This window comes from Panthera uncia, unplaced genomic scaffold (assembly GCF_023721935.1).
Source record: "Panthera uncia isolate 11264 unplaced genomic scaffold, Puncia_PCG_1.0 HiC_scaffold_1148, whole genome shotgun sequence".
Lineage (NCBI taxonomy): Eukaryota > Metazoa > Chordata > Mammalia > Carnivora > Felidae > Panthera > Panthera uncia.
In genome coordinates, this window is record NW_026057753.1 from 1 (window position 1) to 13,101 (window position 13,101).

The 13,101-nt window shown below is 42.2% G+C and overlaps 1 protein-coding gene across 1 annotated transcript; it reads left to right on the top strand.

The window, feature by feature from the left end:
* The first annotated feature begins 3,440 nt into the window (after positions 1 to 3,440).
* Positions 3,441 to 12,456, top strand: LOC125916781 (von Willebrand factor A domain-containing protein 3B-like). The gene is made up of 4 exons (XM_049623074.1): positions 3,441 to 3,581; positions 8,283 to 8,407; positions 9,862 to 9,999; positions 12,330 to 12,456. The coding sequence occupies exons 2-4, from the start codon at positions 8,369 to 8,371 to the stop codon at positions 12,432 to 12,434; spliced, it is 282 nt and encodes a 93-aa protein (XP_049479031.1). The 5' UTR covers positions 3,441 to 3,581; positions 8,283 to 8,368; the 3' UTR covers positions 12,435 to 12,456.
* Positions 12,457 to 13,101: the final 645 nt, after the last annotated feature.

The following is a 13,101-nucleotide window of genomic DNA, read 5'->3' on the forward strand; positions in this document are numbered from 1 at the left end:
TTTCCTTTCCTTTCCTTTCCTTTCCTTTCCTTTCCTTTCCTTTCCTTGAGAGAGACAGGGCACAAGTGGGGGAGGGACAGAGAGAGAGGGAGACAGAATCAGAAGCAGGCTCCAGGCTCTGAGTTGTCAGCATAACAGTGCAATGCAGGGCTCCAACTCACAGATCACATGATCATGACCTGCGCAGAAGTCACACACTTAGCCAACTGAGCCACCCAAGGGCCCCTTGGAATTCTTTTCTTAGCTTTATTTTAAGATATTCAGAGCTGGTACATGGAAATACAGTTGGTTTGTTTTTGTAGATCTATCTTGTATCATGACATCCTGCTGAGCTTGTTAATTAATTCTGGTAGTAGCTGGGTGGATTCCTTAGAGTTTGCCATGTAGAAGATCATAGCATTCATGAATAAAGACAGTTTTATTTATTCCTTTCCAACCTGGATGCCTTTATTCTTTCCTTGCCCTGATTGTACTCGCCAGAAGCTCAAGTACAATGTATAAGAGGGGCAGAGTGCCTTGCCTTGTTTCTGATCTTAAGGGTTTTCATCATTAAGGATAATGTTTGCTGTAGGCTTTTCATAGATGATTTTCACTGAGTTGAGAAAGTTCCCTTCTGTTCCTAGTTTGTTGGGAGTCTTCATCATGAAAGGTGTTGGGTTTTGTCAACTACTCTTTCTCCATACGTTTAACAATATGGCTTTATCCTTTATTCTATTAATATGGTGTATCACATTAATTGATTTGTGGATGTTAAAACAGGTTTACATTCCTAGGATGCTTGGTAATCATGTACAGTCCTTTTTGTACATTGCTGGATTTATTTGCGAATAGTTTCTTACAGATTTTTTACATCTATATTCAAGAGGAGTATGTAGGTTCATAGTTTCCTTTTCTATGGTAGCTTTGGTTTGGGATTGGGGTGATACTTGGCCTTCCCTCTTGTAATATAAATGATCTTCCCAGTAATTTCTGATTTCCTGGGGTTCCTCTTTCCAGTCCTCCAGCCAGAACCTAAAGTTTTATGTTCTCAGCTCAGCTGCATGCCTCCACTTACTTACATCTGAAGCCAAACAGGGGCCAGGGAAAGAGAAAGAGAGAAAGAAAACTGGGGGTTCACTCACCCTCTTGGAACCTAGCACCACTAACCAGACAAGAAGATTCCCCTCCTTCAGAGATTTAGCTCCTTTGGACTCACACTGCCAACACTGATGCCCCTACCGCAGGACTGCTTGTGGACTGGGGTCTGAGAAGAAGAGAAGGGGATTTCTACAATTTTTGTGAGTGTTAGGAGTTCCTTTTCCCATTAAGCCAGAACTACAGGGCTTCTCCTAGAGCCCTCTGTCTGCACCCTGGTGCCACTGCTGTGTTTTGGGCGGCCTTGTGATCAGGCCGTGAAATACCAGAGGAAGAAAATGGTAAACTTCTCACCAGTCTGTTAGTACTTTGAATTTAAGTCTTCTTTCCCAAGCCATTTGTTATTTGCCTTCCAGAATGATAAAATAGATCTTACCTAGAAACTCAAATGCTGCATGTCTGTTTTTTAAATCTTGTTTTCTAATAATTCATTTTAAATTTATTTTACAGGAGCACTGGTTCTAAAATTTATTGGAAGTAAAGCATAATGACTGTTCTGGTTGATGTAATGGGGGCTTTGGGGTTTGGGGGAGTGGAGGATATAGTGGGGACTGGGTCTTTCTACTAGTGATCGTCAACAAGCATATAGAAAACAGGATTTTAAAGTTAGACTTTACAAATCAAAATGATGCTACCAGTTTCTTCGTGTAGTGGACACAGCATGACATTCACTTCAAGTCTTGAGTCATACGGTACCATTTGAACATTACAAAGCGGTCCTTTCCTTTACTTTTTCTGAAATTGCCTGTGGTAAAATTTTCCCAGAGAGATTATAATTGAGCTGGGCTTTGAATGAGTTATCTGAACAGGAAGGATGTTGCTCATTTTTTAAAAATATTTTTTCTCAAAAAATTAATAAATAAAAAATAAAAGTCTTTTTCCTCTGTATTCTTCAGATTAGATAATTTCTGTTGATTCATCTTCAAGTTTCTTTCTTCTGTCATATCAATTCTGCTATTGAGCCCTTCCAAATATTGTGGTTTTTTACTCCTAAAATTTTTAACTTTTTAAAAATGGTTTCTATTTCTCTGCTGAAAACAACTACCTTCCCATTCATTTCAAGAATTCAACCTCATGGACCATGGTTATAACTGCAGATTTAAAGTCTTTATCTGATTATTCTAACACCTGGGTAATCTCAGGATTGTGATCTATTGATCACCTTTTAACTTGAAAATCAGTCATATTTGCTTGCTTTTTAAAACCTTTTTTATGTTTTTATCTTATTTTTGAGAGAGAAAGAGAGAGAGAAAGCCAGCGAGCAAGTGGGGGAGGGGCAGGAAGAGAGGGAGACACAGAATCTGAAGCAGGCTCCAAGCTCTGAGCTGTCGGCACAGAGCCTGACATGGGCTCGAACTCACAGACCATGAGATCATGACCTGAGCTGAAGTCAGATGCTTAACCGACTGAGACACCCAGGTGCCCCTGCTTGCTTTTTAAAAGTATGTTGCAGAGGTGCCTGGGTCTTTTAGTCAGTTGAGCATCCAGCTTCAGCTCAGGTCATGATCCCGTGGTTTGTGGGTTTTAGCCCCACATCAGGCTCTGTGCCAACAGCTCAGAGCCTAGAGCCTGCTTCAGATTCTGTCTCTCTGTCTCTGTCTCTCTGTGTCTCTCTCTCTCTGCCCCTTCCCCACTTGTGCTCTGTCTCTGTCTCTCAAAAATGAATAAATGTTAAAATAATTATAAATAAATAAATAAATAAATAAATAAATGTATGTATGTATGTATGTATGTATGTATGTTGTATTCTGGATTGTATCTGTATATACTGAATATTATGTTTTAAGACCGTGGATCCTGTTTAAATTCTCTGGAAAAGGTTGACTTTTTTTATGTGTTAACATTTTGATTAGTCTTAGGCTGCAAATTCTGTCTCACTTCTTATAGACACTGGTTCCCATATATCAGTTCAATTTTATTTTATTATTTAAAAATTATTTTAATGTTTATTTATTTTTGAGAGAGAGAGAGACAGAGTGTGAGCAAGGGAGGTGCAGAGAGAGGGAGACACAGAATCCTAAGCAGGCTCCAGGCTCCCAGCTGTCAGCACAGAGCCCGACATGGGGCTCAAACTCACAAGCCATGAGATCATAACCTGAGCTGAAGTCAGACGCTTAACTAAGCCACCCAGGCACCCCATTAGTTCAATTTTAAAAGCTTATTCCCAATAACATAGAACAGGAAGTACTCCAGAATGATTATACAAAGTATATGTATATTCTCTAGTTTTTGATAGTGCAATTCTCAGTAGAGAATCCCAGGCTACCCTGTATCTGTGATTTTCACTGTCTGTGTTGACTTTTTAAATCAATTATTAATGTTTTATATTTTTTAGCAACAGAAATCTCCAGGAAATCCAACAAATAAAATCAAATCAAAAAAATTGGATCCTCTCAAAGGCCAGAAAGTTATTGCAAGATGTGATGAAAATGGCTTTTATTTTCCAGGTAGATAATCTATTTTGTAAGATTCTTTTGTTAACTAATATGATATCAGGGACCTGAGGTTCTTAAACTGTGCTTTCCCTAGAATACTACATTTCATAAGCTGTACTAAGATATTCTACTTCTAAAATGAAATGATGATGGGTTTCTACTTATATTTGTAGGGGGGGAAATAGCCAGAAAATATATTTCATCTTTCATTTGTTTAGTAAAAAAATTTACTATACATGTATTATGTTCTATGTATGTAATATTCCTAAAGTGTTGGTCTCGCATAGTGAGCAAGCAGACGAAAATTCTTGTCTTCATGGAGTTTACATTCTACTGAGAGACACAGACAAGCAAGCAAATAAATGTAATGTGTAGTGTGTCAGATATAGTACTGTAGAGAAAAATCAAGCTACAAAGGGAATTGAGAGTGTCAAGGTAAAGGCTGCAATTTCAAATATGGTGGTCAATGAAGAGCTTCTGGGGAAAGTGATGTATGAGTAACACTTAAAGAAGGAGAGGCAAGTCATTAAATTATCTCGGGGGAGGGAGTTCTGAGCAGAAGGAATAGCACTGCAAAGTCCTGAGGCTGGAGTGCATATTGGTGGAAGAGGCCAGTGTGGCTGAACCTGAGAGCTTTTCCCAAGAATTTCCTGGGACATGTGATCCTGAAGGAATCAGCCAGGTGACGTTCAAGTGAGAGCTTTGTAGACAGTGAAAATAATATGTATCTAGAGGTGGAGAAAAACATTTTATATCTGGCAAAATAAAGCAGAGTATGGCTGGAACCTAGAATTCAAAGAAAGATAGGAAATAATAAAGGTCTTCAGAGAGGTAAGTATGAGGCCATTCATAAAAGGTTATGTTAAGAAGTTTGGATTTTACTGGAGAGCCACATTTAAAGCAAGGAAAAACATAGTCACGCTTGAAGTTCACAAAAGCTCTCTCCCATTGTTGTGTAAAGAGTGGATATGGAGTGGGTTGGTTTGGGCCATGTGGTAGATAGTGGTACCTACATGAGATGTTGGTAAGGACTGGAAGACAATGATGTGTCTGGAACATGATGAATTGTAGGTACACTACTTATGTGTTGATGTCTCAAAAATATCTGTCTCCAGACAGATTTTCTTCTTGAGACTCTAGGCCCCTATCTCCAAATGCTTCCAATGCTGAAGTTGTCAGAAAAGCAATTAGAGATAAGGACCTAGAGTCTCAAGAGGAAATCTGTCTGGAGATAGAGATTTTTGAGACATCAACACATAAGTGTCATTGATATCATGTAAGGGCCTATAAGGGAAAAGAGAGCTTAGGAAAAAAGCCCTAGGAAGATCCATGGGGCAAGAAGATGATACCACAGAAACATAGCCAGTCTTGCATAGGCATTATCTGTCAATCACCAGTGAAAAGAATCATCCTTTATTAATGAAATTTAATTAAATCTTTTTAATGGGAAGAATACTTTAGCAGGAGTTTTAGTTTTTGGTAGGCATGTGTGGAGAACTGACAGCTAGGATATTTTATTTGAAATTTGCTGAATGTGCTTTGGAGTTGACTGGATGAGAGTAATTAAATACAGATCTGAGCATTTGAGATGAGCATATAAGCCAAGGCATGAAACTCTTGTTTTCAAGAGCAGGGTCTGAAAACCTTCTGTTTCCCAGATTTGCGAGGTGAGGATTACGCAGAGCTCCCCTTACTTGGTTTTCTGAATTGGAGCCCTAGAGAGGGGTCAGAGACTAATTTGGCAGTTGAATGGAAATGCAGGAAAGGACTAAATTCCAAATGGCTGCATTAGGGCTTGGTATCAATTTGCTGGCCAGGGTTCTGGAGAAAAGTAGAATGCCTCAAACTTTCACTTGGCACCATCCCTGTGTGACAAGAAATGCCAGAGACCTACTGCTGCCAAGGTGGGGAAGTAGAGGAAACAGGTATAACCAGGGCCACATGCAATGCCTGAGATCATGTCAGCAATGATTATTGCCCTGTTTTGTTTTATTTTGTTTTGTTTTGTTTTGTTTTGTTTTGTTTTGTTTTGTTTTGTTTTAAATGTGCAATTAGAGGCAGAGAGCACAGACCCCCTAACAGTTGCATGGGATCTGGCTATTCCAGAATTTTTCATTTGCAGCTGTGTTTAAACTCAAGTAAGACAGTTTGGAGGAAATACATTACTCGTATAATCAGTCATTTCTATTAGTGGCTCGTTAGTAAACACTGACTCAGACAATTAAATGCTAATGCATGTGTTACTGGATGTACTTAGTTTTTGTTCCCTCTCCCCTCAATGAATCTTTAATCAGGAATTTCAACCCTACCATCATAGACTTAATCCCTACCATCATAGACTTAAAAAAATAATTTCAGACTTAAAGGAAAGTTGCAAGAATAGAGAACTTTTGTATACTCTTTACCCAGATTTGCCAATTTTTAATTTTGTCATGTTTATTTTACCACATTTATTATTTTATTTTATTCCCTTTCTTTCTCTCTACTTATCTCAACACATACACATTATTTTTCTGAACTATTTGAGATTAGGCAACATTGTTGTGCCCCATTACCCCTTAATGCATCAGTCTGTATTTCTCAAGAACAAGGGTACTCTCTTAACATAATCATAATAAAGTTACAAGATTTAGGAAATTTAACATTATTATACTTTTTATCTGTATATTTCAATTTTGTTAACTGTCCCAATTCTGGCTTTATATTTTTTGTCTCTAGAATAGGTCCAGTACAGAATCATGTATTCCATTTAATTAACGTGTCTCCTTAGTCTTCTTTAATCTGGAATTATTTTCCAGCCTTTCCTATCATTTTCCATGATACTGATGTTGAGTAAGGTCAATTACTTTATAGAATGTTCCGCAGATAGCTTAGACTCAGAGTGTGTATTTCTGGACAGATTGCTAGGGCATCCCATCCAGAGGCACATGATGTCCGTCTACCCTCATTAATGACACTAATTGAGATCACCTGGTCACCGTGCATTACTATTTCTCCCTTGGAAAAAAGGCCAAATAGAGGTTTGTGGAGCACAAGCATGATATTCATCGGTGACTCCTTTTCTGAGAACTTCTATTCAAAGCCTGCTAAACATTTCTAATGGAAAATATCTGGCTTTAAAATGTACCTCAGTAGTAGGTGGCTTTGGAGTGACTGGATCAGAGTGTCTGTTGTTTCAGACCAGGAGCTGGAGCAGAGCTGGCCTGGAGGAGAGCTGGCCTGGTTGTGGCTGCTGTCCTTGGCAATCAGGGCAGGGATTTCTGTGTGGCTGACTCTCTCCCAGGGTCAGCGTGGATTATCTAGTTAAGGAATGACTGCATTGTTCAGAATGGAAGTGACAAGCTGATAGCCTGGCTCATCAGCATGATGAAAGGCAAGGAGGAAGATACATTTCAATACCTTATTTTAAGTCCCTATTTGCAGGAACTGGGTCATCCTTCCTGTCCTTCAAGAAGCATTTACTTCAGGAAATTCACGATGATGAAAAATCTTGAGTTGCAAAAATTTTCTGCACTGTGCCAGAGAAGCAAGTTATAATGGAAGAAAAAAGCAGGTGGCAGAGGTGGGAGGGGGGACCTGAATACCTTCTCGGGTATAATGATTTAGGGTCAGAAAATTCCAAGTTTTTATTTATTTGAAGTCTGCCTTTCTCCTCTAGTAGCCATGTGACTGGAATCACTGAAGTTCTCTGAGCCTCAGTTTATCTTTATCTTTCTGAATGAGATTTAAAACAATTAGAATCCCTATAAGGTTGTTATGTAGATTAAATATGGTCATGTACAGGGGTTCCTGGGTGGCTCAGTTGATTAAGCATCCGACTTCAGCTCATGATCTCATGGTTCATGAGTTTGAGCCCCACATCGGGCTCTGTGCTGATGGCTCAGAGCCTGAAGCCTGCTTCGGATTCTGTGTCTCCCTCTCTCTCTGCTCCTCCCCCACTCTCTCTCCCCCTCCCCCTCTCTCTCAAAAATAAATAAACATTTTAAAAAATTTTTACATATGGTAATGTACAGTATTTTCTGAATTGGGAAGTGTCAAGTGCGTGTAAGGAGTTTTTCTGTCATCCCATGTGAAAGCTTCTCTTAGGAGATAGAAACAACTCCTGTCTTCTCCTGGGCATCAAGGGAGCTGCTTGCAATTATAAAACTTTAACAGCCATTTAGAAACCTTAGCAGAAATTCATAAGGGCAAGAATTAGCACAGGGGACAAGAAAGAAACCTGAGGCTGAAGGAAGGAGAGAATATGATGAATAGGTGTGCAAGATGACTTTCAGGGGAGTGGGGCAGGTAGAGGGGCTGCTTTTGGTGAAGCAAAGCTAAAGCCTTTTTTCAGGAGATGGAATTTAAACTGGGCTGTGAATATGAGAAAGTTCTTACAGCCAAAGGTAAAAAGATCCAGTCTCCAGCCAGAGCAATTCCTGTTTGGAGTATAGATTGAGAACTACTCCTGCGTCTTTCACCCCATGAACTGACCTACCTACTTGGAGTATTTCTGCAGTCTTCTGACTGCTGAGAATGGGCCACATTTTTGCCAAGGGCCTCAACAGGGGCACATTCCCTTTTCTCCAGCCTAAGTACAGGAGAGCCCTCTGGCTGAGGTGGGGGTGCAGGTGCGGTTTGTATCCAAGGAAGATGACTGGGATTGCCAAGATGGGGTGAGCCTAAGGAAATAGGCATCATTTGTCTTTATATTTTAAATCTGATTCCTTTCAGGGGTTGTGAAGAAGTGTGTGAGCCCCACCCATGCACTGGTGGGCTTCAGGTATGGAGACACCAAGGTTGTGCCCACCTCATTCATCATGCCTGTCGGGGGTGCCATGCCCTGCCCACTGCTCCAGGTACCTGCTACAGCAATCTTCTCTGGGGGCACTTTCCACCATCCCCACAGTTGTGGATAATGGGATGGTGAGGCCACTGCTGGGCCTTTGCTAAACATCTGGTTGGGCTCCTCTTGGGAGCTTGTGTTTGAGCAGGAAAAGCAGTGGCCCCTGTTCCTCTGGCCTCTTGCCTGGTGACTTTCTTGCTCCGTTTTCATCTGCTAACCCCCTATTGGGTAGTCTCATGACTGCACAGACTGGATTGCATTAGCACCTGTGGCCCTTGTCACTTTACAGAAGATGGTCGTGGAAGGGAGTTGCTATAACTGCTAACTCCCTTAAAACTTTATTTTATTATTTTTTTTTAGTTTATTTATTTTGAGAGAGAAAGTGCATGTGCAAGTGGTGAAGGGGCAGAGAGAGATGGAGAGAATCCCAAGCAGGCTCTGCCTCAGTGCAGAGCCCGATGCGGGGCTCGAACTCATGAACTGCAAGATCACAACCTGAGCCGAAATCAAGAGTCAGACACTTAACTGACTGAGCCACCCAGGTGCCCCAACAACTGCCCTTGAAACTTTTAACTGCAAAAGATTATATTAAAACAGATTTAATAACAAGGGCAGAAGTAGCACTTTCCTTGACATTGTAGTCAGTTAATGCCAGACCTTGATGCCATAATGCAGTTACACCTGAACATGCACTCCACAGGTGAGCTGGGCTGATGTGCTCTCCTCTGCATATGAATTCATAAAAGCTGTGCAGCCTCTGTCCCATCCTCCTGCCACTACCTGCATCTCAGTGCCCAGGCCAGAGAGTAGACCGACAGCCTCCCAGACTTCCACCACTGCCATTCCTTGGACGGGGAGCTGGGAGGAAAAGCGCCGTGAGCACTCCCAGGATTCCATGTTGGTTGTCTGCTGCCACCTCCCCGAGCTGACCCAGAGCACCTGTCGGTGCACTCTGTCCCAGACAGATGGTCCTGTCCATCTGACAAGTGCCCAACAGCCTCTGCATGCCCCTTCACAAGATCTCCCTTCTTCCAGAAGCTGTCTCTTTGTAACTTTTGCCCATGGATTCCAGGCATGTGCTTGGCGGCAACATTAAACAAACCTCCTTTCCTTTTGGTGACGGCCCTTCAGATCAATGAGGACACTGTTTGTATCCCTCCTTGTCTTTATGTGAAATAGGTTACTTTAACCAGTCTTTGTAGGATATGGTTTCCAGACCTCTGGCCATCTTGCATCTTGCTGGCCATCCCCAGGATCCTTGTCAGGTGAAGAAGTCCTGCTAAAATGGGGCTCCCCCAAACTGATCACAGAATTCTGGGTGTGGCCCAGTGAGCCTGGAGAAGTTTGAAACCATTGATTCTTTCTTAGTAGAGAAAAAAATATGTGTTTGAATTGTAGCATTAGTACTTGCTCACCATCTTGGGGTATTTTAAAATATTTGCTATGGCATGATGTTCTCATCTACAGGTTGGAGATTATGTCTTTGCCAAAATTGTGATACCCAACGGATTTGACTTCTATGTCCCTGCCATTGTCATAGCACTTCCGAATCAGGATATGGCCGAAGATAAATTCTACACAGTTTTGAAGTGTAACAACCGGAGAGTAAGTAGGCTTTCAGGGAGGAAAGGGCTTTCTCACTAGGCAGAAGGTAGCTTCTTTTACCCCTACTCTCCTGGGCAATGCCTCTCTTTCCTGGCTCTGCCAGACGTACTGAAGGAATGATTTCCTTGGCTGTACATGTTCCCTTTGCACATCCAGTCTTCAACACAAAATCTACCCTTAGTAAGGTCACCATGGCTCCTATCTCCTTCATCAAATGGCCTTTTTGGCTGTCATTCCGCATTTGACAGCTGGGGAGGCTCATGCCGGTTTTTTACTGTCCTCCCCGGGTTCCTACAGCACCTTTCTCTCTCTCTTCCTTGCCTGCTGCTACTAGCCTGTTCTGGCCTTACATTCCCCTCCCTGTCCTCCTTATGAATTTCCCTAAATGCTTTAGAAAGCCCTTCATTAGTTTACAGATCTGATGATGTCACTTGTCTGCCTGATGTCCCCCCACCACCTTCCCGCAACGCACACATGCTTCTCATCAACCTCAAGAAAAAGCCCAGCCTGATCCCATCATGGCCCCAGCCCTGTGGAAGACTCACTGCTTCCTGAACACTGTTGGCTTCTCTAAGCCCCTAATCTTTCCCTCTTCCTGGACCACCCTCCCTATCTTCTTTCCACAGAAACTCCTGTCACCAGAAAGACTCTGCCTAACTTCCTGCTGAGGACCTCAGGGGTCCCTCTTCCCACACTGGCTTCCTTACCAACCTCCCAGTTCCTTAAAGGCAGGAAGGCAGGGACTGTGACCTATTCATCTTTGTACCCCAGCACAGCACCTGATGAAGGTTCTCAAAATTGCTTTTTTAAATTCTTAAATGAATAACGTTGCTAATGGAAATAACATTGTCTTGATGGACCATTTAATATGCCTGGAAATTAGACCAGCAAGCAAAAAGGAAGAAGCAAAATACTAGTGGCTAACTTTATTAAGCACCTACTATGTGCCACATATACTAATCCAGGTACTTTGTATGTAATGAACAATTGAATGCTCAAAACACTGTGAGCAGGTACATTTACTATCCCCGTTTTGAGATAAAGAAACTGAAGCAGAGAGATTAAGTCACATACAGGGTAAGTGGGACAATGGGCATTTGAACCCAGGCAGTCTGGCTCCACAGCCTACATTCTGAATAAATCTCTTTGCCCAACTGTCTAGTATACAGAATACAAATAACCAGTCAATTCTTGACTATAATATGAGGTGTATTCATCAGAGGAGGAGTCATGGTAAATAAAATTTAAAATTAAGGGCAAGAAGTGAAGACCAGGAGAGCCAGAGGCCCTAGAAGCACTGTATCCAATCTGACAGAACAAGAAAGAGAAAGGGGCACCTTCTCATCAACCCAGGGGGGGAAAAAAAACTGAGAAAATAGACTTTCCGAGAGCTATTTAGATGACAATAAACAGACACCTGGCAGGGCAGCAGGCTGGAAGCTTTTTTCTTTTTAATGTTTAATATTTATTTTTTGAGAGAAACAGCAACAGAGAGACAGAACATGAGCAGGGGAGGGGCAGAGAGAGAGGGAGACAGAATACGAAGCAGGCTCCAGGCTCCGAGCTGTCAGCACAGAACCCGATGTGGGGCTCGAACTCACAGACCGTGAGATCATGACCTTAGCCAAAGTTGGACCCTTAGCCAATTGAGCCACCCAGGCACCCTATCGCAGGAAGCTTTTCTGATATGCAGCACCAGCTCTGGGGATGTCTCCTAGGCAAGAGAGGGGAAAGCAAATCAAGGGACATTTGAAGAGATGTCCCTGAGCATGCCCTAGGGTGTGAGGAGAGTTGATCCCTGAGAAAGAGCTTCAAAGTCCAGGAGGGACCTTGGAATTTACCCACAGGACAGTAAGGCCCTAGAGACTAAAGCAGCATGGTCAGGGGGATAGACATTGAAGACCATTCTGATAGAGATTCATGGGGCTGATGGCGGCACATTAAGCCCGGGGTGGTGGTTATAGTTTCTGAGTCCAGGAAAGAGGTGGCCAAGGCTGAAGTAAAGGTAGAAAGGAAGGTGGTTCTGTTGAGGGATGTGTGGGCATGCATGGGCATGTGCGTGGGCAGTCATGTGCATCTTGTGTGGATGGCCTTGGCATGTGATCCAGGATATGGAGACATGAGAAACGAGAAATGAGAGCACTCAGCGATGACTTTCATTCAGCATGTGATTATCAAGCTAGGTTTTGCAATTTGACTGCCCTCTTAAATGTCACTCTGAATAGGAGAGTGGCTAGCAGCTCTTATAATGGGTTGAGCTAAACAAAATTACATCTAAATTGTGGACATTTCTGACTTAATTTGTGTGAACCCTTTTGGTATTATTACAGGAATTTTGCCCTCGGAGTGCACTTATTAAGATCAGCCAAAACAAGTATGCTCTCTCTTGCTCTCATATAAAATCACCCCCAATTCAGGAGGATCCAAAAGTGTAAGTAGACCCAACTTTTTATACTCCCTGAATTTTATTTATATCTTTGCACCTTTAATCTGTTTCTGGGTTGAGATTCATGATCTCTATAAATACTTGGGGAGAAAAGCAGAAGTGGAGGACCTCCTGCTTAAAATGTGGTTATTTTGTTTTTGTTTTAACGTTTGTTTACTTTTGAGAGAGAGAGACAGAGCGCGAGCAGGGGAGGGGCAGAGAGAGGGAGACACAGAATCCAAAACAGGCTTCAGGCTCCGAGCTGCCAGCATAGAGCCCAACACGGGGCTCGAACTCACAGACCGCATGATCATGACCTGAGCCAAAGTCGGACACTTAACCAACTGAGGCACCTAGGTGCCCCTAAAATGTGGTTTTATGATTATTATTCCTTCAACATCGCACCTCTTACTTGCTGACTATTTGTCTGTCTGCTTCTAATCTCAAATGCAACATTATTTTACTGACTCCTCAGAAAAGTATTCAATCCTGTCATGGGCATGAAGAAATTATTCCCCTTTTATTTGTAAGGGTTCAAAGCCTTCTAATGAAGTCTCACTCTAAAGCAAAGGTTAGATTAGGTTTCAGTTAGGACCATCTGCCTCTCCCCTTGCTGGAGAGGGAGAGTAAGGTGTTGGCCCTGGTGCCCTGTGCCCAGGTGAGCATGGGTGAGTGGG